The sequence below is a fragment of the Trichosurus vulpecula genome, chromosome 2 (assembly GCF_011100635.1).
Source record: "Trichosurus vulpecula isolate mTriVul1 chromosome 2, mTriVul1.pri, whole genome shotgun sequence".
Taxonomy (NCBI): domain Eukaryota; kingdom Metazoa; phylum Chordata; class Mammalia; order Diprotodontia; family Phalangeridae; genus Trichosurus; species Trichosurus vulpecula.
Window position 1 is genome coordinate 134463245 of NC_050574.1, and position 24332 is coordinate 134487576.

At 38.5% G+C, this 24332-nt stretch overlaps 1 protein-coding gene across 1 annotated transcript in view; it reads left to right on the forward strand.

Moving 5' to 3' along the window:
• Positions 1-24332, forward strand: part of ALG9 (ALG9 alpha-1,2-mannosyltransferase) — a 128861-nt gene that overhangs the window by 22885 nt on the left and 81644 nt on the right. The window contains exons 7-8 of the mRNA XM_036747968.1: positions 162-249; positions 1127-1232. Of these exons, the coding sequence (XP_036603863.1) occupies positions 162-249; positions 1127-1232 (194 nt within the window). The remainder of the gene's footprint in view (positions 1-161; positions 250-1126; positions 1233-24332) is intronic.

Here is a 24332-nt window from a genome sequence, read left to right on the forward strand (position 1 = left end):
ATCTGCAAAACTCGGGTAGTAATACCTGCCCCATCTATCACTTGGAGTTGTCTAATGGAAGTGCTTTATGAATCTCAAAGTATCCTTTAAGTATGTTATTATTATTTATATTCTTCAGGGTGGCTTTTCTCAATTCCCGTTTCCCTGTTGAATGTCTGTAGGTTACCTATTGCCTTTGATTTGCTGGTCATGAAACGAAGGTGGAAGAGTTTTCTTCACTGGTCATTAATGGCCATAATACTCTTTCTGGTGAGTCTTTTATTTCTATATTTAATTATGTTAAATGGAAAACTTGGAGAACATGAAGAATTTGAAGGGGGAGGACAATGTAGCACTTTGAGTCAAGTTAATTTAGATACATATTGACCTCAGCTCTTCAAATAATAAAGCAGGGATACAATCCAGAAAAAGACATACACGAGAGATGAGAGGGGGACATGGAGACAAATAGAATTTTTGTCACTTTCTTGTTAATATGTGCTTTAAAATGTAAATAATGGAAGTTTATGCTTTCGCATGTGATCTTTTTCTTGTTTGCGTATTTTGTTTTTGTCAAGGTTACAAAATGTGGAATGAGAGAGAAAATTTAAATTAGGAAGCATCAACCTGTGGCAAAACTATAATTTCTGCAGTCTCTATACGTAATCTGCTCAGTATTGAAAGCCCTCTAAAATATAGTACCATCCCATCTGGATCCATCTCATTACCCTCTGCCACTACTCTTAGCCTCAGCAAACTGGATGACTCCACATCTTTTGTCTAGCTCCATTATGTTTCTGCCCTTTTGCTTCTGTCCTCACCATTCCCTAAGCCTGGAATAGCTCCCTCCCTCTGTCTTTGCCACTGGAAATACTTTAGGATATACTAGATCTTTTAAGACGTACTAGCCTTCTGTGTGCATTTAACCCATTTTAATTTATTTGTACCATTTTTATCTGTGTATTTGTTGTTGTCTTCCTACAAAATTGTGAGCTGTATGAGCAAAAACATGTCTTGCTTATGCCTCTCCCAATCAATCACCAGGTATCTACTAAGTTCATCCTGTCTGCCAAGTGCTCCCCAAGTGTTGGCTTTTTATTATATATTTTTTAATTAGGTTAAATTGAATTGAGTCTCTTCTTTCCAGGTACCTACAGTGGTCATTGACAGCTACTACTATGGGAAATTGGTGATCGCACCTCTCAACATCGTTTTGTATAATGTTTTTACAGCCCATGGACCTGATCTTTATGGTAAGCTGTAAGGAATTTGGAGATGTTTCAAGAGTGAGTTTCACACAACTAAGCTCTACGATTTACTTCCTTTCTCTTGACTGCATAAAGATGGCATCTTGCTTATGTTCTTCTTTTTCTGACCTTATTGAAAAATGGAGTGGGGGGGGGTCGGGGTGGGGGAGAAGAGATATTTCCAGGGTGGTTTCTTGATGGATTCATCACAGTGGGAAGTACATAGCAAGACCTTAGTAAACACTTGTGGACTTGACAGGTCTTTGGGTCCCCGTAGAGACTCTTTTTGTTCTGCTTTTTCTTACGTTCAGCTCTAGAGTTTTGAGGATTTTACTATGCATGCAAAGTCTATTGACATTGTTATAAAATTTTCATTAATTCCATCTAAAGCAGGTTTTCTCAACCATTTTTGTGTGTCGTGGACTCTTTGGCAGTCCAGTGAAGCCTATGAACCCTCCTCAGAATATTTTTAGATGACTCTAATAAAATACAAAGGAAACCAATTATATTGGAATACAATTCATGTACCGGAAATTAAGAACCTATAATCTAAAGGGAGTAGGCTTAGGAAAGCTGCATAGAGGATTGGACACATTGGTAATGGGGCTGGGCAGCGCTTCCTTGCCTGTTTGAAAAGAAGAATAGACAGGCAGGTTTTGGCTTAAAGAAAGAAGAGTTCTCACATGCTTGTATTTGTTCAGGCCTTGAGGTAAATCCTTTTGTGAGTCTAGGGAAGAGAAGCTGGCCTCTGCATTCACAATCTTTTCCTTCAGCTGATGCAGGCTGACCCCTAAAGGGATTGATGGTGGTGATAAAAAGGAGTACCCTGAAGGGCCTCAGTTTGAGGAGCAAACATTTGTGTCCTCCAGTGTTCTGGGTCAGGAAAAAGAGTCAGTATATATATTTTGCTTTCATTGCTGCTTCTTATCTTCCCTCTGTTGCCATCATTCAGCAGCCTCTCTTCCTTTGAAGTTCACTGAGTCTATCAATGTCACCTTATCCCAGTCCTTGCTGCTATGATCTGCTGGCCTACAGGTCACTCTCCTTCCTTTGTGGAGTTCAGAATCTTACAGTTTTTCTCTCCACCCCCACTTCTGCCTTGATATTTGTGGACTTAGTGTATATATGCATGTTCCTTGGCATGTCTCGGTCCTCTAGTTCATTAGCTTCTTCATCTCTCCTGACCTACATCTTTATTCCATCATAACCACTCCAGTAATGATCACCTTTTAGCTCCATATACTTAGAGCTATATAACCCATAACTATACCATGTTTATGAATTATAAATTCTTGAAATTCATTCTTGGATAATACTTTCCTACCCTTCAATCTTATTCTCTCCCTTATCCCTCCTAAATCTACTCTTTATCATCAATACCTCCTCCCCTTTTTGTTCTCCATTTCTATCCTCCCTTTCTTCCCTAAACAATCGTTACCCTAGAATTAACCATTTAACATCCTGGAAGAAGTCAGGAGTATTTACATCATGCCAACTCTCAGTTTTGGATCACTCCTATCATTTGCATGTAGAGATACAGAACTCATAAACTCATGCTTTCTGATCTCAATGGGGCCATCATGGGAATTCTTTAATTCTTCCTTGATGGACTTGTCATATTCCTGAAGCACCCTCTCCAGCCACTGGATTTGCTGTGCTTGTGAGAGATTCCCTCCCTCCCTAAGAAGCCATTTCATCTCATTCCAAGCACCCTCTCTCCTCCTCCAGCTTTCCACTTACACGCTGATGCATGATGCTCCAACCCAAGACCAGACTCCAACCTTGAACTCATTTCTCAATGATTAACATACTTTGACCCTGTCATATCCTTCCTGTCTCGGTGATAATGAACTCTTGACACCATCCTTAAAACTCTGTTGTCTGTCCCCCGCTGACTGCTCTCTTATTCCCATCCCCCTCAGCCAACCCCTCCTTCCATTCCTCCCCCACTGTAAAACTACCCAACCTTTCCACTGTGCTCCCTAGAATATCTGCTTCGTTGGTAGCAGACTAACTGTCATCTTACGGCTTTTCCTTTCTTGATCCTTCTGTCTTTTTGCACTCACTAGACCCGGCTCCATCCTAAAGACATGGCTCACTCAACTACCCTTTCTAGCACTGGTTGTACTTTTACTCATCCCTCCCAGTTCCCTGATTGTGGTGAGTGAATTGGAATACTCTCTGCTCCCCATTGCCACTTCCAGGCTCTCCATCTATCTCCACCACTCAGTAACCTCTTCTCCTTTGAGTTTCATTCAGTCTATATTTATCATCCTATAAAGTTTCCTTTGGCTATTGTCTGCAGACCTTCAGGCCACTCCCCTTCTCCCCAACTGCAGCTTCAGCACCATACCGATACTTCTTCAAACTCCCTCACTTCCTCGTTCCTCAGTTTAGTTTCCCATGACCTACCCCTTCACCCTACCTCAGCTACCTGTAGAAATGGTCACATCCTTGATCTCACCGTGACTCACACATGTTCCACTTTCATGTTTGAGAACTCAGAATTCCTTTAATAATAATAGATTGTCATTCTACTTCCTCCTCTACCTTGAATTCCCTAACCCTGTTCTTTCTCCTCACTTTTTCCTCACAGTCCAGTGTCCCTCCTGCCCCATCCTTCAGTTTTTTCATAGACTGTAACCCCTGAATTGGCTACACTCTCCTCCCTTACCCATCTGACCCCTTGGTGACCCGGTTCAGCTCTACATTGTCCTCCTCTTGAGTCCCATGCCCCACATATGCGGTTGAAGATCTTGCCCTGCCAAGCCTCAGCCTTAAATTACCCCATTGCCTTTGCTTCTCATATATTGAATAAAGCTGAAGAAAATCACAAAACTCTTCTGAGTGTGTCTACTACAAATTTATGATACACAATCTTAACTGGGTCTTCACTATGGCAAGGCAGTCCTTTTACACCTGCCTAATGGACTCACTATCCCACTCACCACAGCGGCTTTTCTAACCTTTTCATCACTCCTCAAAACTTCCATAGCATCCTCCTAGGTGAGGATCTTACATCATGTCACTGAAAAAAACCTACACCATTTGCCAAGAGCTCCCCTCTTCTCCCCTTGTTTCTGAGCTCACATCACTCAGATGCCATCCACTACTGTCTCCTCCTTAATCACTGTCTCATATGAAGAGGTGGGAGGCGAGGGAATAAACATTTATGTAGTGCCTACTGTATACCAAGTACTGTGCTGAATATAAATATTATCTCATTTGATCTTCACATCAACCCTGGGAGGTAGGTGCTGTTTATCTCCCATTTTACCGTTGAGAAAACTGAGGCAGAGATTAAGTGACTTGCCCAGGGACACACAGCCAGTGAGTGTCTGAGGTGGGATTGGAACCTAGGTCTTCTTGAGTCCAGGCCAGTGCTCTTTCCACCTGGAGGGTCGTTCTTTCTTTTCTTTCTTTTTTTTTTAAAATCATTATTTATTTATTTATATTTTTAGTTTTCAGCATTAATTTTCACAAGAGTTTGAATTACAAATTTTCTCCCAATTGCTACCCTCCCCCCCTCCAAGATGGCATATATTCTGATTACCCCATTCCCCAGTCAGCCCTCCCTTCTGTCAGCCCACTCCCCCCCATCCCCTTTTCCCTTACTTTCTTGTAGGGCAAGATAGATTTCTATGCCCTATTTCCTATATATCTTATTTCCTAGTTGCATGCAAAAATTTTTTTTTGAACATCTGTTTTTAAAACTTTGAGTTCCAAATTCTCTCCCCTCTTCCCTTCCCACCCACCCTCCCTAAGAAGGCAAGCAATTCAACATAGGCCACATGTGTATCGTTATATAAAACCCTTCCACAATACTCATGTTGTGAAAGACTAGCTATATTTTGCTCCTTTCTATCCTATCCACCTTTATTGAATTTTCTCCCTTGACCCTGTCCCTTTTCAAAAGTGTTTGTTTTTGATTACCTCCTCCCCCATCTGCCCTCCCTTCTGTTGTCCCCCCTTTTTTTTAATCTTCTTCCTCCTCCTTTCTTGTGGGTTAAGATACCCAATTGAGTGTGTATGTTATTTCCTCTTCAGGTCAAATCTGATGAGAGCAAGATTCACTCATTCCCCCTCACCTGCCCTCTCTTCCCTTCCAACAAGAACTGCTTTTTCTTGCCACTTTTACACAAGATAATTTACCCCATTCTCTCTCTCCCTTTCTCCCACTCTCAATATATTCCTCTCTCGTCCCTTAATTTGATTTTTTTTTTAGATATCATCCCTTCATATTCAACTCACCCTGTGCCCTCTGTCTATAAATATATATGTGTGTGTGTGTGTGTGTATGTATATATATATGTGTATATATATATGTATATATATATATGTGTGTGTGTGTGTGTGTGTATATACATGTATGTATATTCCCTTCAGCTGCCCTAATGCTGAGGTCTCATGAATTACACACATCATCTTTCCATGTAGGAGTGTAAACATAGCAGTTCAGCTTTGGTAAGTCCCTTGTGATTTCTCTTTCTTGTTTACCTTTTCATACTTCTCTTGATTCTTGTATTTGAAAGTCAAATTTTCTATTCAGCTCTGGTCTTTTCACTGAGAAAGCTTGAAAGTCCTCTATTTTATTGAAAATCCATGTTTTGCCTTGGAGCATGATACTCAGTTTTGTTGGGTGGGTGATTCTTGGTTTTAATCCTAGCTCCACTGACCTCTGGAATATCATATTCCAAGCCCTTTGATCCCTTAATATAGAAGCTGCTAGATCTTGTATTATTCTGATTGTGTTTCCACAATATTAAAATTGTTTCTTTCTGGCTGCTTGCAGTATTTTCTCCTTGACCTGGAAACTCTGGAATTTGGTGACAATATTCCTAGGAGTTTTCTTTTTGGGATCTTTTTGAGGAGCCAATTGGTGGATTCTTTCAATTTCTATTTTACCCTCTGGCTCTAGAATATCAGGGCAATTCTCCTTGATAATTTCTTGAAAGATGCTATCTAGACTCTTTTTTTGATCATGGCTTTCAGGTAGTCCAATAATTTTTAAATGATCTCTCCTGGATCTATTTCTAGGTCAGTGGTTTTTCCAATGAGATATTTCACATTGTCTTCTACTTTTTCATTCCTTTGGTTCTGTTTTATAATATCTTGATTTCTCATAAAGTCACTAGCTTCCAGTTGCTCCAGTCTAATTTTTAAGGTAGTATTTTCTTCAGTGGTCTTTTGGACCTCCTTTTCCATTTGGCTAATTCTGCCTTTCAAGGCATTCTTCTCCTCATTGGCTTTTTGGAGCTCTTTTGCCATTTGAGTTAGTCTATTTTTTAAGGTGTTATTTTCTTCAGCATTTTTTGGGGGTCTCCTTTATTAGCCAGTCATTGAGTTGTTTTTCATGGTTTTCTTGCATCACTTGCATTTCTCTTCCCAATTTTTCCTCTACTTCTCTAACTTGCTTTTCCAAATCCTTTTTGAGCTCTTCCATGGCCTGAGACCAGTTCATGTTTTTCTTGGAGGCTTTTGATGTCGGCTCTTTGACTTTGTTGACTTCTTCTGGCTGTATGTTTTGGTCTTCTTTGCCACCAAAAAAAGATTCCAAAGTCTGAGTCTGAATCTGAGTCCATTTTTGCTTCCTGTTCATGTTCCTAGCCAACTGACTTGACTGAGATTTTCATGGGGGTATGACTGCTTGTAGAGTATAGAGCACTTTGTCCCAAGCTTGAGGGGATGCGCTGTTGTTTTCACAGCTATTTCTACACAGCTGGCTCTGCCACACCAGTGCTCCTGCTTCCCCAAGAACCGCCAACCCGAACTGGACTCAGATCTAAGCTGGCTCCACACTCCTGCTCACATCTACCACTTAATTCCTCCCACCAGGTGGGCCTGGGGCCAGAAGCAACTGTAGCTATAGCTCTGTAAGCAGCCTCAGAGCTGCATCACCTCTGCTGCCCCTGGGGCAGTGGTGAACCGCGAACTCCTTTCACTCTGTCCCAACAGCTTTTCCCACTAATTTTCTCTGTTGTCTTTGGTGTTTGTGGGTTGAGAAGTCTGGTAACTGCCACAGCTCACTGATTCAGGGTGCTAGGGCCTGTTCTGCCCGGCTTCCAGTCTGGTTGGTCCAGGCGTGGCTCACACTGGGCTCTGCTCCGCTCTGCTCCCAGTTCCGTGCGATAGACCTTACCCCGCAACCATCCAGGCTTTCCTGGGCTGGAACCCTGCTTCCCTCTGCTATTTCGTGGGTTCTGCAGTTCTACAATTTGTTCAGAGCCATTTTTATAGGCGTTTGGAGAGACCTGGTGGGGAGCTCACGCAAGTCCCTGCTTTCCAGCTGCCATCTTCGAGGGTCCTTCTTTCTAAGACAGACCACTTTATCCCATCCTGTCCTGCTTTCTCCAATAGAGTCCCTTTGCCACCATTCTTCCTCTTTCACTTATCTTCCATTTCTTCCTATCTATTGGCAGTTTATCTGCTGCCTATAAATGTGCCCGTGTCTTTCACATCCTCAAAAAATCCTCACTTCATTCATCTATCCTGCTAGCTTTTGTCCACATCTCTCTTCTCCTTCTTGCTAAACAAAGTTCTTTGTGTCTCCTGCCTCTGCTTCTTAACCTCTTCCTCTCCTCTGAATTCTCAGTAGTCTGGCTTCTGAACCTCATCATTCAACTGAAACCACTCTCTCCAAAGTTACCATAATCTCAGGTCTAATGACCTTTTCTCAGTCATCATGTTGTGTAGAAATTAACAGCGAGATGAGACCTGGGTTCAAGGTAAATTTAAGTGTGGATTTATTGGCCAAGCGCATGACTACCTGGAGTATGCACTCAAATCAGGCAGTCCCAAACTGTGGGACTACAAGGTTTATAAAGGCAAAAACCACAATTACACAATGAAGGAAGGTCGCTAGCAGAAGCAATAACATACAGAAGCAAAGATCAGCCATTGGTTAGATCCATAGCTCAGGGCTAATTTTGGGAATATGGCACAAGGATACAGGGGTGCCACCATCCTGTGACGAGGGGGTCCCTCCTAGGGTGGTCAGCTTCCTAGAATGGGTGGAGGGACCTAGCTTGGTCAGCAGAATAGTTGCACCATAACCCAGGGTGTGAAGACCCTATTTGGTAATAGGGTGGTCCTTCCTTAAGATAAACTTATACCCTACCCTGAAACTGATCCTTGCACATAATGCTGATGTAGAGAGAATATACGGAATGCTGAATCAGGAGAAAGGGGGGTCAGGGGACTAGCCTTGGGCAATCTACCCAGAACTATGCCTTAAGCTGTTTCAAGCCATTACAGAGTGTGGACAGAGACAAAGACAAAAATATAAAGGGGATTAATGGTGGGCTCAAAGGGGATTAATGGTGGGCTTCAATTTGGGTGTTACAGTCATCCTTTTTCATCTCGCTGCAGCCTTTGACACAGTCTCTCTTCTCTCTAGGTTGGTTTTGGTTTTTTTAACATCACTTTCTTGGCCCAGGTCTCCTCCCACCTGTCTGACTACTTCTTCTTAATCTCCTTCACTGGATCTTCATTCTAGTCATGCCTACTAACCATGGGCATCTTTCAAGGTTTATCCTGGCCCCTCTTCTCTGAATATACTACTTCATGTGGTGATCTCATCAGCTTTCATGGATCCTATCTTCTCTGCACAGATGATTTTCAGATCTGTTTGTCCAACCCTAACCTCTCTCCTGACTTCTACTCTCACATTTCCAACTGTCTCTTGGACTTCTTGAAGTAGATATCATGTAGACATCTTAAACTCGACATGACAACATGACCAAAGTTGAATTCATTATCTTTGCGCTTAAACCCTCCCCTCGTCCTAACTTACCTATTAGTATTGAGGGTATCCAGTCCTCCATACTCATAGCCTTGGTGTCATCCTCAACTCCTTAACTTCTCTCATTCCACCTATCCAGCCTGTTGCTAAGGCCTTTGATCATTTCTACCTTTTGAACATGTCTCACATATGCCTCTTTAAACTCTCCTTTAATGTGGCTACCACCCTGGTACAGACCATCATCACCTCATTCCTGGGCTATAGCAGTAGGTTGCTGATAGTCTCCCTGTCTCAAGTATCTCCCCAGTATAGTCCATCCTTCATTTATCTTGTGATTGTGAGCTCCTTGAGGGCAGAGACTGTATTTGCCTTTCTTTCTATCCTTAGTGCTTGGCACAGTACCTGCATATAGTAGGTGTTTAATAAATATTTATGGTCTATTGACTGTCAAATTGATTTTCCTAAAGTGTAACTTGGACTATATCACCTCTCCCTTTTTTCCTTCCCCCCATTCATTCATCTCTGATGGTTCTCTGTTGCCCCTAGAATCAAATATGAAATCCTTTGTTTGGCTTTTAAAGCCCTTCTTAACCTGGCCATTTCCTACCTTTCCGGCCTTGTATTTTGCTTCCCTTCACATACTCTGCTCTTTAGTGACCTTGGCCTCTTCGCTATTCCTTACACAGGACATTCCATCTCTCTACTCTGTGAAAAGTGGAACATGATCTTTGCTTTTGTTAGCTATTCTTATTGATGACAGTAGTTACTGTTTTGTAAATGTAGATTTAGTCTGAGGTCAAACTTTTTCCAAGAATGAATCTAAATTGTTAATAGTGATCTTAGGTCCAAAAATTTTATGAAAAAAATTGCCTTAAGACAACTTCACTTTATTAATGTGTCACCTTTATAGTTCTTTGCATATAATTTTATTAACATAGATGCTCAGTTTTTAAAAATTTTATGTGTGTATTTAAAAGGGAATTGGCTAGGTTTGGTTTTCAAATACTGACCTTTAAAAAAACGACTCGTGTTAGACAAGCATCAAGTAATTAATGTTGAGTATGATTATCCATGTGTGTATATAGGTAAGCTTTGGTCAAAATATTATATTTAATGTATTTATCTAAGCTTAGGTGCTATGGTGCGAATCATATAGTTGAAGATGATATTCTTTTACAAAGAAACACCACTAATGGAATTATTTGTTAGACTTTTTAAAAAGAATGACACTTCTGAAGCAACAAATTGAAACTTAGTGCTTGTAAAATTTAAATGCTGTCAAATCACCCTCCTTGTGTTTGCGTGTTTGAACACTTTTGGTTTTGAACCTAAAATGTAATTGTTAGTTTTCTAGATGACTGGTATGTGTGTGACCACGTATCCAAAATAAGCTGTTTAGGGAAAAAAAGAAAGAAAGACTCCTGGATTTGCAGCCTGAGGTCCTCAGTTTGAACCCTTTCTACTTCTGTGACTCTGGGCAAATACTTTCAACTGGGCTTCAGTTTTTTCATTTTTTTAAGCCGAGAGAATTGGTGATTACAGAGCAGTCATAACATAGCATGATACCCCTGTCCCGCCACACAGGTTATGGACACCCAAGTACTGATTAAAATGTATGTATTTTAGGACATGACCAATATAGGAATGTCTTTTGCTTGATGATACGTATTTGTTCTATAGGCTTTGTTACAAAGGCTTTCAGTTAGGGACATGGAAAGGAGAGAGGGTAAATTTTGCTTAATTGAAAAAAATTAAAATAAATTGAAGAGGTTAGGCTAGGTGATGGAGCTCCAAAATTAGGATCTTCTGGTGATGCTTTTTACTTACCTTGCCATGGCCAAGCAGTTAATTGCCAAGTCTTGTCTCTCCTGTCTCCATAGCATCTTTTGCATCTGTCCCCTTCTTTCTACTTACACAGCTTCTAGTTCAGGCCATCACCACCTCTTTCCTGAATTATAGTAACAGACTTTTACATGCTCTTTCTGTATCCAGTCTCTCCTCATTCTAATTGATCCTCTCTCTAACTGCCTCATAATCTTTTTAAATCTCTTTGCTCCTGCTCAGAAACTTTCGGTGTTCTCCCAGTACCTTAAGGATCAAATACAGTGCCTTATCTGGCATTGATAGCCCTTTACAACCTGTCCCCAGCCTATCTTTCTAGCCTTATTTCATGATACTGCGTTTCACACACTGGATGGTCCAGTCTCATCAGCCTGCCTTCTATTCCCTATATTCAGCATCCCATGTTCTACTTCTGAACATTTGGTGTTCTATGCCTGGAATGCACTCCTTCTCCATCTTTGTCTTTCATACTCTTTTTCTTTCTCAGCTCAGCTCAGGTGCCAGTCTCCTCTATGAAGCCTTCTATCTTGATTCCCATAGCTGCTAGTGTTAACAGCGCCCAGAATCGTGCCTTTCACACGGTAGGCACTTAATAAATGTTTGCATAAATGTTTGCTGAATTCAGATGAAGCAAACTGAGCAGAAATAGGTCTTATGTGGAGAGACTTAGAAATAGACTTTCCTTGGCTCTGAGCTATGGGGGAAAGCCTTGATTCTAGGTTTTTGCCACTGGGTGTCTCCCTTTCACCAGGTACACTTGCTGTATTTTTATTTCCTAATAATTTATTTTGATTTGATAAATTTACTTGTAAGGTTTTATTTGGTTCCACAAAAAATAAATAGGAAGAAAACTATTTTCTTAGGCCCAGAGTGCGCATTAGAGAATAATTTGCTTTGAGCATTTTGGAAGTACAGTATCCATTTTGTGTGGGTGAATAAATTACATTAATTTGATTTTGAAAATTTGGCATCTCTATCTTGGCAGATGATATTCTATTATTTGCAATAATTCAAGTAATTCCCATAAAAATTCAACCAAAGGTACTTATTTTCGTGGTCTTTCTGACTGAATAATTAGTTATTAAATCGAGAAGTGGGAAAAGAGTAGGGGAGGGTTGGAAATGAGGCCTAGATTCTGTTTTAGGTTTTTGTTTTTTTTACCTCCTCTGGTTTTACTTTGGCATCTGTGGTATAGCTAAGGAGAAAGCAGGGGCATTAGCAGTTCTATTCTTTTCTTGAGCATTAGCCTCATTCTTCATTTGAATTAGTGCTTTGCTGGGGGGAGGAGAAGGAGAGAGATCATGGGGAGGGGGATATCTCATTTTTCTAGCATTACAAATGCAAGAAAGGTCACCCAATAAGTGTCTCTGGAAAGTACAAACAAAACTCAGTCAACATTTATCAAGCAGATACTATGTGTAAGACACCTTGCTAGGTTCAAGGGAAGAGACAAAGGACAATATAATCTCTTCCTTTAAGAACTTTATAATCTTATGTGGTCAAGGGAGATATAGTATACTAAGTAGAATGTGATAAGGACACAGGAACGGATACTAATTGAATACCGTATTTTGTAAATATGATTAATTGTATGATATTATATGATAATATGGTTATTTATTAGCTACTTTTAAGCATGAGAGATACAAATATAAAAGCAAAGGCAGTCTTTGTCCGGGAGGAGCTTGCATTCCAATAGGAAGAGACCACACAGATAGCAGAGTTACCGGGATGGCTGGTGCAACAACCAGGGAAAAGACTCACACACCCCGTTCGGAAACTAAGTCAGTGTTGGTCCGATTGGTCTTGCAACTGGAGGATGGCAGGATTGTGGTAGAGATGGAGACAATGGAGTGCAATGGAATACGGCTGGAGCTTTTCTGACATAGTGGGCCAGGAGGGGCATTCACCAGTAAGGACAGTGGTGGAGGTAGGGCTGAAGATCTGGACATAAAAGTGTTAAAACCACCAGCCAAATTGATATAAAAAGAACTTGGGAGAGATCAAGGGTTTTTTTGGGGAGGGCAGGGTGTGGTAATTAGGGAAAATTTTATGAAGGAAGAACTTAGTCTTAAAGATTTCAAAGATTCCGACTGGCAAAGATAATGGCCTCAGTGTTTTCCCAAAATAGGAGGCATCTTGAATGAAAGAACAGATGAGGAAGGGGAGCGCAAGCCTGGGTGTGGTCCAGTTTTTCTGGAACTTGGGAGTTCACAAAGGAAGGCGTTTAGAAGGACTAGAAGGTAGTTTGGAGCCAGATTTGGAGAACCTTAAATGCAAGTCTAAGAAGTTTATTTTTTTTCCCTTTATGCCGCAGGAATTCAGTAAAGTTTTTTCGATTAGTTGAGTGGCACGTGCACTTAATTCCTGCTTCTGAGGGAGTCTTGAGCTCAGGAGTTCTGAGCTGCAGTAGGCTAAAACTGATTGACTGTCTACACTAAGTCTGGTACCAGTGTGTTGAGTTTCAGAAAGTGGGGGCCATTGAGCTACCTAAGAAGGGGCAAGCCAACCCTGGTCAGAGATGGAGCAGGTTAAAGTTCCAGTGTCATTCAGCGCTGGGGTTGGGCCCATGAGTGACGTTCATTTACAGCCTGGACAACATATGGTGACTCAGTTGCAAAAGAAAAAAACAGAACAATGGAGTGACATGGTTAGACTAGTATGTATTAGGAAAATCACTTTCTCAGGTGTACGATTAAAGAGGGGGAGATTGGCACAAGAAAGACCATATAGGAGGTTATTGCAGTAATGTAGGCAAGAGGTAAAATGCCTGAATTGGGGTGCTAGCAGTATAAGTGCAGAGGTAGAGACATTTGTTTTGTTTTTTAAATTAATTTTATTTATTTATTTGTTACCTTTTAAGTTTCGAACTGTCTCCCTCCCTCCCCAACTCACACTAGAGAAGGCTACCATTTTATACAATTTTATAAACATGTGTAAAACCATGCTATGCATGTATACTTCTGTTTATCAGTTTTTTTCTCTGGAAGTAGATAGCATCTTACTTCATAGGTCCTTTATAATTGATTTGAGTATTTATAGTGCGCAGAATAGCTTGGTTGTTCACAATTATTCTTTGAGCAATATTGCTGTTCCTGTATATGTTTTCTTGGTTCTGCCTCTTTCACTTTTCATTATTTCATGCAAGTTTCCATGTGTTTCTAAAATCAACCAACTTGTTTCTTACATCACAGTAGTATTTCATAACAATCATATACCACATCTTGTTTAGCCATTCCCCATTTGATGGGTGTCTCCTCAGTTTCCAGTTTTTTGCCCTCACAAGGAGAAGTGCTATGAATATTTCAGAACGTACAGATTTTTTTCCTTTTTCCCTGATCACTTTGGGAAATCTACCTAATAGTCATTATTATTGTTTTTGTTCTTTGTGTGCAAAGAGGACCAAGACATCAGGGAGGTGATGCTGTGACATGTAAGTGAATTGGATTTAAGTGAGGCAGGGCTATGCAACGTCACCAGCCTCACTTTCTCCTCTGGAGCCATCTAGGTGAGGTAGCCAGATATAGATCAGGATGACTGGAGATGGTCCTGGATGCAATGGGACACCTTGGCCTTTTTAAGCTAATCTTTAACAGGTCTCAGTTTGACTGAGGCAATGCCTATTCAGTGATTAAGGCTAGGTAAGAAATGAGAAAGAGAATGGCCTCTTTTACTTAGTAAAAAAAAAAAATCCATCTGTGAGGGGAAGAACCTCAGGGTTTCTGGCCAAAACAGAAGCAATTGCTATTTACCTGAGCCAATCAGGGCTCAAACAATGACCCTAATAGTGGTATTTCTGAGCCAGAGGGTAGTATTGTTCTCCAGTATGGTTCGATCAGTTCACAGTTCCACCCAAAGTGTATTAATGTCCCAATTTTTCCATATCCCCTCCAACATTTTTCATTTTCCCTTTCTATCATTTTAGCTAGTCTGATAGGTGTACGATGATATCTCAAAGATGTTTTAATTTGCATTTCTCTAATAAATAATGATTTAGAACATTTTTTATGACTATATATACTTTAGATTTCTTCATTGAAAAACTGCCTATTCATGTCCTTTGACCATTTATCATTTGGGGAATGACTCATTTTTTTTTTTTACTTTTTTTTTTTTTTTGCAAGGGAGAAGGCAGGACAGTTGGGGTTAAGTGACTTGCCTAAGGTCAGACAGCTAGTAAGTGTGTCAGGTGTCTGAGGTCAGATTTGAACTCAGGTCCTCCTGACTCCAGGGCCTGTGCTCTACTCACTGTGCCACCTAGCTGCCCCTGACTCATATTCTTACAAGCTTGATAAAGTTCTCTACATGAGATGAGACCTTTATCTGAGAAACTGTCTATAAAATTTTTTCCCAATTTTCTGCTTTCCTTCTCATCTTGATTACATTGATTTTATTTGTACAACCCCTTTTTAATTTAATGTAATCAAAATCATCCATTTTATATCTCACAATGCTCTCTATCTCTTGTTTATTCATAAGTTCTTCCCCTCTCCATAACTCTGATAGGTAATATATTCCAAGTTCTTCTAGTTTTCTTATGATAGCTGCCTTTATATCTAGGTCACATATCCATTTTGACTCTATCTTGGTAAGTGATGTTAAGATATTGATCTATATCCAATTTCAGCCAGACTGCTTTCCAGTTTTCCGAATAATCTTTTTTACCAAACAGTGTGTTTTTTTCCCAAAAGCTTTGTCTTTACATTTGTCAAACACAAGGTTACTATAATAATTTACTACTGTGTATTGTATGTCTACTCTGTTGCACTGATCCACCTTTCTGTTTCTTAGCTAGTACTAGATAGTTTTAAGAATTACTGCCTCATAATATAATTTGAGGTCTGGTACTGCTAAACTGCCTTCCTTCATGTTTTTTTTTCCATTAGTTCCTCCTAAATAAATTTTATTATATGTTCAACATGATTGTACATGTATAACCTTTATCAGGTTGCTTGCTGTCTTAGGGAGGGGGAAGAGGAGGAAAAGAGGAAGAAAAATTTGGAACTCAAAATCTTATGAAAATGAATGTTGAAAACTATCTTTACATGTAATTGGAAAAAATAAAATACTGTTTCCAAATAGATTTTATTGTTATTTTTTCCTCAATCAGTAAAACAAATTTTTTGGTAGTCTAATTGGGATGGCATTGAATAAGTAGATTAGGTTAGGTAGAATTGTCATTTTTATTTTATTGGCTCTGCCTACCCATGAACAATTACTATTTCTCCAGTTATTTAAATCTGAGTTTATTTGTATACAAAGTGTTTTGTAATTTGTTCATGTAGTTCCTGGGTTTGTCTTGGTAGGTATACTCCCAGGCGTAGTCTACAGTTATTTTAAATGGGGTATCTCTTACTATCTCTTCTTGCAGGGTTTTGTTGGTAACATATAGAAATTCTAATGATTTATGTGGGTTTATTTTACATCCTGCTACTTTGCTAAAATTATTGTTTCAACTAACTTTTTAGTTAGATGTCTAAGATTTTCCAAGTATATCGTCATATCATCTGCAAAGAGTTTCATTACCTCATTGCCCATTCTAATTCCTTCAATTTTTTTTTCTTCTCTTATTGCTATTACTAGCATTTCTAATACAATATTGAATAATATTGGTGGTAATGGGCATCTTTGTTTCATTCCTGATCTTATTGGGAAGGAGTCTAGCTTATCCCCACTACAAATAAAATGTGACTCCTTGGTTTTAGTGGAAATGGAGGTTAGTTTCTAAAATAGAGTGACTTGGGTATAAAGAGGAAAGGTACAGGGCTCCTCTTTCTTTTACCTCCATACTTATAGACTAACCACAATTCATTTTGGATCTGCCGTGTGGTAGAGTGGAGAAAACACTGAATTTGGCAGATCCAAGTTCAAGTTCAGGCTTTGACTCTACTTGTGTGATCTTGGTTAAGTTACTTAACCTCTCATTACTTGGACTACCTCCTTCTCAAGGTTGTTGTCAGGAAATTGTAAAGTGCTACATAAATGTGAGCTAGTATTATTCAGCTGTTTGGCAAAGCACTTCATCACTCCAAAATGATACATCAGCTTTGGCAGGCATATGGTATCTTTGTAATTAGAAAGTGCTTAACAAGGTAGAATGTGATTTATGTTCTATATGAATCTTTTCTCCTTTACTAGGTTATAAGCTTTTTAATGGAATTTAAAGGAATGCTGTCTTGTCTATCCTTGTATCCAGCACAGTACTTCAATAAATATTTGCTAAATGAATGAGTTAATTAATGAATGAATAAAGGGTCTTCACAGCATGTGCTATAAAAGAAATATAAAGAGTTTAAAAAGGTTGTTGAACAGAAGGAATGAATTGGAGGTACAGTGAGAGATAAAACCAGGCAGCTTGAGTGAGAATAGGTAAAGATTGAAGGAAAAGGTCGAAAGTTGAGTTTGGGAGGTGACAGAGGAGTGATTGTAAGTAGCAGAGACAACGGTCACTATGGCAAGCCTAGAAAATGAATTGGGAAAAATATGGAAAACATCTTGGAGAAGGGAGAGGCTCCTGGGTAAATTAGAGAAGGAATGTAGACGTGCCATTTCTAGGATCTGGGAAGAGATTTGGCCATAGGGACAGAGCAAATGACTCGTTGCAGCAGGTCAGTTGAACCTTTTGTGAATGCCAGGCAATGTCCTAGATGGGAAAGAAGGAGCTAGGTGATACAGCAATCAAAGTGCCTGACTTGGAATGAGGAAGTTAGAGTTCTTACTTTCTACACGATCCTAGGTAAGTCACTTACGATCTCTGCCTCAGTTTCCTCATCTATGAAATAAGGATGATAATAACACCTCCCTCCCAGGATTATGAGGAATAAATGAGATAACTACTTAGCAAACCTTAAAGAGCTAAATAAATGCTAGCTGTAATTATTAGAAGTATGAAGACAAAAGCAAAAAAATCCCTGCACCTAGGAGCTTGCTACTGGAACAAAACAACACATACACAGAGAGGTGAACATGAAATATGTACAAAATAAATATAATTTTGGAAAGAATATCACTGATGATTGGGTGGGCAGGAAAGGCTCATGAAAGCGTTCCAGGTGTGGTGGACAACCTGAGCAAAGACTCGGTGGCCATTTTAACTAGAATGTTTCCATCAGTTTGTTTTTTAATTTCTGTTTTCAGTTCTAAATTCTCTCTCTTCCTCCATTCCTCCCCCACCCACTGAGAAGGCAAGAAATATGATGCCCATTATACGTATGAAGTTATGTAAAATGTTTCTGCATTAGCCATGTCCTGGAGGAAAAATAAACAAAAACATATATTTCACTCTGCCATATATGAGCCCATTAGTTCTCTCTGGAGCCAGGTAGCATCTTATATCGTGAGTACTTTGGAGTTTTGATGGATCATTGTTTTGATTAGCCTGACTAAGTCTTTCACGGTTGATTATATTTGCAACATTGCTGTTACTCTGTAGATTGTTCTCTTGGTTCTGCTCATTTCACTTTACATCAGTTCATATAAGTCTACCCAGGTATTTTTTCTCTCTCTCCTTTGGACCTCCTAAGTTGTCTTAGCCTGGAAAAATGTCTCCCTCTGACCTTTTATTGGCTTTGTCGCTCCATAATTTGATTTGAAGTGATATTTTTAAGTTGTTTGGAGGAGAACGTTGGGAGCATTTAGTTGGGTCCCTGCCTGTACTCCATCATCTTGGCTCTACCCTGCTACCCAGGTATTTCTTAAAATAATCCCTTCATCATTTCTTATAGCACAATAATTTTCCATCAGATTCATATACTGTAATTTGTTTAGTCATTCCCTAACTGATAGGCATTCTCTTAGTTTCTAATTCTTTACTACCACAAAAAAAAGTGCTGCTATAAATATTTTTGTACATATGGGTCCTTTTCCTTTTTCTTTGATCTTCTTGGGGAATAGATTTTGGTGTATAAGCCTAGTGGTAGTGGTATTGCTGGATCAAAGACTGCAGTTTTATAGCTCTTTAGGCATAGTTCCAAATTGTTCCCCAGAGTGGTTAGACCAGTAAACAGCTCTATCAACAGTGCATTAGTTTACCTGTTTTCCCATGTCCCCTCCAGCATTTGTCATTTTCCGTATCTGTCATCTTAGCTAATCTGATAGGCGTGAGGTTTTACCTCCCTTGTTTTAATTTGCATTTTTCTAATTATTAGTGATTTAGAGCATTTTTTCATATGACTATTGATAGCTTTGGTTTCTTACTCTGGAAACTGCCTGTTCATATCCTTTGACCTTTTATCAATTTGGGAATGACTCCCATTTTTATAAACTTGGCTCAGTTCTCTATATATTTGGGAAATGAAACCTCGATCAGAGAAATTTACTGTCAAGTAGCAAGTTTTTTAGTTGACGCTCTAGGGTTCTCTAAATATACCAATATATCTGCAAAAACTGATAGTTTTGTTTCCTTGTTGCCTGTACTTATTCCTTCATTTTCCTTTTTCCTATTTCATTGAGCTAGCTAGCATTTCTAGTTCAATATTAAGTAAGAATGATGATTATGGACATCTTTGCTTCAATTCTGATCTTACTGGAAAGGTTTTTTATTTATGCCCATTACAGATACTGTTCACTCTTGATTTTAGATAGATACTACTTATCATTATAAGAAAAACTCCATTTATTCCTGTTTCTAGTGTTTTTAATAGAAATGGGTGTCATATTTTGTCAAAAGCTTTTTTATACATCTATTGATATAATCATATGATTTTTATTATTTTTGTTATTGATATGGCCAGTTATGCTTATAGTTTTTCTAATAATTGACCCAGCCCTGCATTCCTGACATAAATCCAGCCTGGTGATAATAGATGATCTATATGATATATTGCTGTAATCTCCTTGCTAGTATTTTATTTAAATTTTTTTCATCAATATTCATTGGTGAAATTGTTCTGTTGTTTTCTTTTTCTATTTTTGCTCCCTTGGTTTAGGTATCAAAATCATATTTATGTCATAGAAGGAATTTGGTAGGACTTCTATACGTGTTTTTTCAGACGGTTTTTATAATGTTGGAATTAATTATTCTTTAAATGTTTGGTAGAATTCATTTGAAAATCCATCTGGTCCTTAATTTTTTTATTTCCCTAGGGGGCTCATTTATAGCTTGTTCAATTTCTTTTCCTAAGATGGGGTTATTTAAATGTTCTCTTTCCTGTTCTGTTAATCTGGGCAATTTATATTTTTTCCTAAATATTCATCCATTTCATTTAGATTGTCAGGGTTTTTGGTTTTTTTTTTTTTTTGAGTATCATTGGACAAAATAGTTCCTAATAATTGCTTTAATTTCATCATCATTGGTTTTGTAATTTTTTCATTTTTGATCCTAACAATTTGATTTTCTTTTTTTTTAAATCAAACTAGCCAATGGTTAAACTATTTAAAAAAATTTTTTTAAAACAGCTCTTAATTTTATTTATTACATCAATTTTTTTTTACTTTCAGTTTTATAATCTCTCCATTGGTTTTTCAGATTTCTGTAAATGTGTTTAATTGGGGATTTTTAATTTGTTCTTTTTCTAATTTTTTAGTTATATGCTCAATTCATTGATCTCTTTCTTTTCCTGATGTGAGTATTTAGAGATATGAAATTTTCCTCATGTACTGCTGTGGTTGCATCCCACAAATTTTCATATGTTGTCTCATTGTTCACTATCTGAAATGAAATTATTTATTATTGTTATGATTTATTTTTTGACCCATTTATCCTAGATTATTTAATTTCTATTTAATTTTCAATCTCTAAAGGCCATTTATTGAATGTAATTTTTATTGCATTATGGTCCCCAAAGGGTGCATTTAGTATTTTTGCTTTTCTGCATTTGTTTGTGAAGTGTTAATGCTCTAATACATGGTCAGTTTTTTGAAGGTTTTTTGAATATATGCCTGAGAAAAAGAAATACTTATTTCTGTTACCATTCAGTATTCCCCAGAGATCTATCATATCTAACTTTTTAAAAATTCTATTCATCTCTTTCCTTCTTATTTTATGGTTAGAACTGTCCAGATCTACAATGGGGTAAATTGAAGTCTCCCACTACTATAGTTTCACTATTTCCTCCTCTAATTCATTTGACTTTTCCTTCAAGAGCTTAGATGATATTAATTCGTTGTCCATGCTGTATTTTAACAAGATATAGTTTCCCTGATTATCTCTTTTAATTAGGCCTGCTTTTGTTTTTGCTTTGTCTGAGATTATGATCGCTACCTCTGCCTTTTGTGTTTCAGCTGAAGCATAATAGATTCTTCTGTAGCCCCTTATTTTAATTCTGTGTGTGACTTTTTGTTATGAGTATGTTTCTTATAAACAACATATTGTTGGATTCTGGTTTCTAATCCATTCTTCTGTCCTCTTCCATTTTACTGATGAGTTCATCTCATTTATATTCACAGTTTTATGATTGCTACTTTGGTATTTCTCTCCATCTTATTCTTTTCTGTTTACACTTTTTTTTTTTTTACCCTGTCCTCTCCTTAACAGTCTGTTTTGCTTCTGACCAATGCCTCTTTTAATTTACCCTCCCTCATATTAATCCTCTCCCCTTTTCCTTAGCCCTTTCCCCTCCTACTTACCTGTTGGGTAATATGAATTTCTATACCCAGCTGTGTGTTTGTGTGTGTGTGTGTGTGTATGTACATGTATACATGTATTCTTCCCTCTTTGAACCCATTCAGATGAGAATGATGTTCAAGCATTGTCCATTCCCCTCCATTTCCCCCTCTACCACTGAAAACGCTTCATTTCATGCCCCTTTTACGTAAGATAATTTCCCCATTCTTTCTCCCTCTTTCCTCCTCTCTCAGTGCATCTTTCTTTCTCATCCTTCCATTTTTCTTTTGAGATCATCCTGCCATGATTGATTCACACTCATGCCCTCTGTCTATGTAGACTCCTTCTAACTGCCCTAATGATGATAAAATTCTTAGAGATTATATGTATCATCTTCCCATATAAGTCCCTTATGATTTTTCACCCATGTTTACCTGTTTATGCTTCTCTTGAGTCTGTGTTTGAATGTCAAATTTTCTATTCTTTTCTTCAGGGATGCTTGAAAATCCTCTATTTCATTAAATACCCATTTTTCTTCTGAAGGGTTATACTCAGTTTTTTTGAATAAGTTTTTCTTGGTTATAATCCTAGGTATTTTGCCTTCCAGAATATCATATTCCAAGCCCTCTATTCTGTTAATGTGGAAGCCGCTAAATCTTGTGTGATCCTGACTGTGGCTTCACACTATTTGAATTGTTTCTTTCTGGCTGCTTCAATTTTTTCTCCTTGACCTGGGAACTGTGGAATTTGGCTATAATATTCCTGGGAGTTTTCCTTTTGGGATCTCTTTCAGGAGGTGATTGGTGAATTCTTTCAATTTTTATTTTTCCCTCTGGATCTAAGATGTCTGGGCAGTTTTCCGTTATAATTTCTTGAAATGTCGTGTCTAAGCTATTTTTTTAATTGTTTTTTTCTCTTTTTGGGGGGGAGAGGGGAAGGCAGGGCAATTGGGATTAAGTGACTTGCCCAAGGTTACACAGCTAGTAAGTGTGTCAAGTGTCTGAGGCCATATTTGAACTCTCGTCCTCCTGACTCCAGGGCCGGTGCTCTACTCATTGTGCCACCTTAGGCTATTTTTTTAAATCATGGTTTTCAGGTAGTCCAAAAATTCTTAAATTATATTTCCTTGATCTATTTTCCAAGTCCAGTTTTTTTTCTATGAGATATTTCACATTTTCTTCTGTTTTTTTTTTATTCTTTTATCTTTGTTTTATTGTTTCTTGAAGTCCCATGGAGTCATTAGCTTCCACTTGCCCAATTCTAATTTTTAGGGCATTATTTTCTTTAGTGAGGTTTTGTGCCCTCTTTACCTTTGGGACAATTCTTATGTTTAAGGTGTTATTTTCTTCAGTATTGTGTGCGGGTGTGTGTGTGTGTGTGTGTGTGTGTTTTGTGTGTGTGCATGCTCACCCATGCGCATGTGCATGTGAGCATGCCTGTTTTACCAAGCTGTTAATCCTCTTTTCACAATTTTCTTGCTTTGTTCTCATTTCTTGCCCCAATTTTTCCTCTGTGACTTATTTGATTTTAAAAATCATTTGTTTTGGCTCTTTTAAAAAATCTTTCTCCATAGCTCTTCTAGGAATTCTTGTTGAACTTATGCCCAATCTGCAGTTTTTTTTCCTTTGAGGCTTTGCTTTTTGATATTTTCAAGTCATTGTTTTCTTCTGAGTTGTGTCTTAAGCTTCCCTATCACCCTAGTAGCTTTTTATGATCAGATTCTTTTTTGTTGTTGTTGTTTACTCGTTTTTCCAGCTTATTTCTTTTTTATGTATATATTTTATTTAATATTTTAGTTTTCGACATTGATTTCCACAAGGTTACAGATTTTCTCCCCTTTTCTACCCTTCCCCCCATTCCAAGATGGCATATATTCTGATTGCCTTGTTCCCCAGTCAGCCCTCCCCTCTTTTGCCCCACTCCCGCCACCCCTCCCCTGCCCCTTTCCCATTTCTTGTAGGGCAGGATAGATTTCTATGCCCCATTCCCTATATATCTTATTTCTCAGTTGCATGCAAAAACAACTTTTTCTTTTGAGCATCTGATTTTAAAACTCTGAGTTCCAGATTCTCTCCCCTCTTCCCTTCCCACCCACCCTTCCTAAGAAGGCAAGCAATTCAACATAGGCCATACATGTATCATTATGTAAAACACTTCCTCAATACTCATGTTGTGAAAGACTAACTATATTTCCCTCCATCCTATCCTGTCCCCCTTTATTCATTTTTCTGCCTTGACCCTGTCCCTTTTCAAAAGTGTTTGCTTTTGATTACATCCTCCCCCTATCTGCCCTCTCTTCTATCATCCACACCTTTTTTATCCCCTTCCCCTTACTTTCCTGTGGAGTAAGATACGCAACTGAGTGTGTATGTTATTCCTCCTCAAGTTGAATCCAGTGAGAGTAAGATTCGCTCATTCACCCTCACCTGCTACCCTCTTCCCTTTCAACAGAACTGCTTTTTCTTGCCACTCTTATGTGAGGTAATTTACCCCATTCTGTCTCTCCCTTTCTCCCTCTCTCAATTATTCCTCCCTCACCCCTTAAATTTATTTCATTTTTTTTAAATATCATTCCTTCATATTCAACCCCTCCTGTGCCCTCTGTCTATATTCCCTTCAACTCTCCTAATATTGAGAAAGGTCTCCTGAATTACACATATCATCTTTCCATGTAGGAATATAAACATAACAGTTCAACTTTAGTAAGTCCCTTATGATTTCTCTTTCTTGTTTACCTTTTCATGCTTCTCTTGATTCTTGTATTTGAAAGTCAAATTTTCTATTCAGCTCTGGTCTTTTCATTGAGAAAGCTTGAAAGTCCTCTATATTATTGAAAATCCATATTTTGCCTTGGAGCATTATACTCAGTTTTGCTGGGTAAGTGATTCTTGGTTTTAATCCTAACTCCTTTGACCTCTGAAATATCATATTCCAAGCCCTTCGATCCCTTAATGTAGAAACTGCTAGATCTTGTGTTATT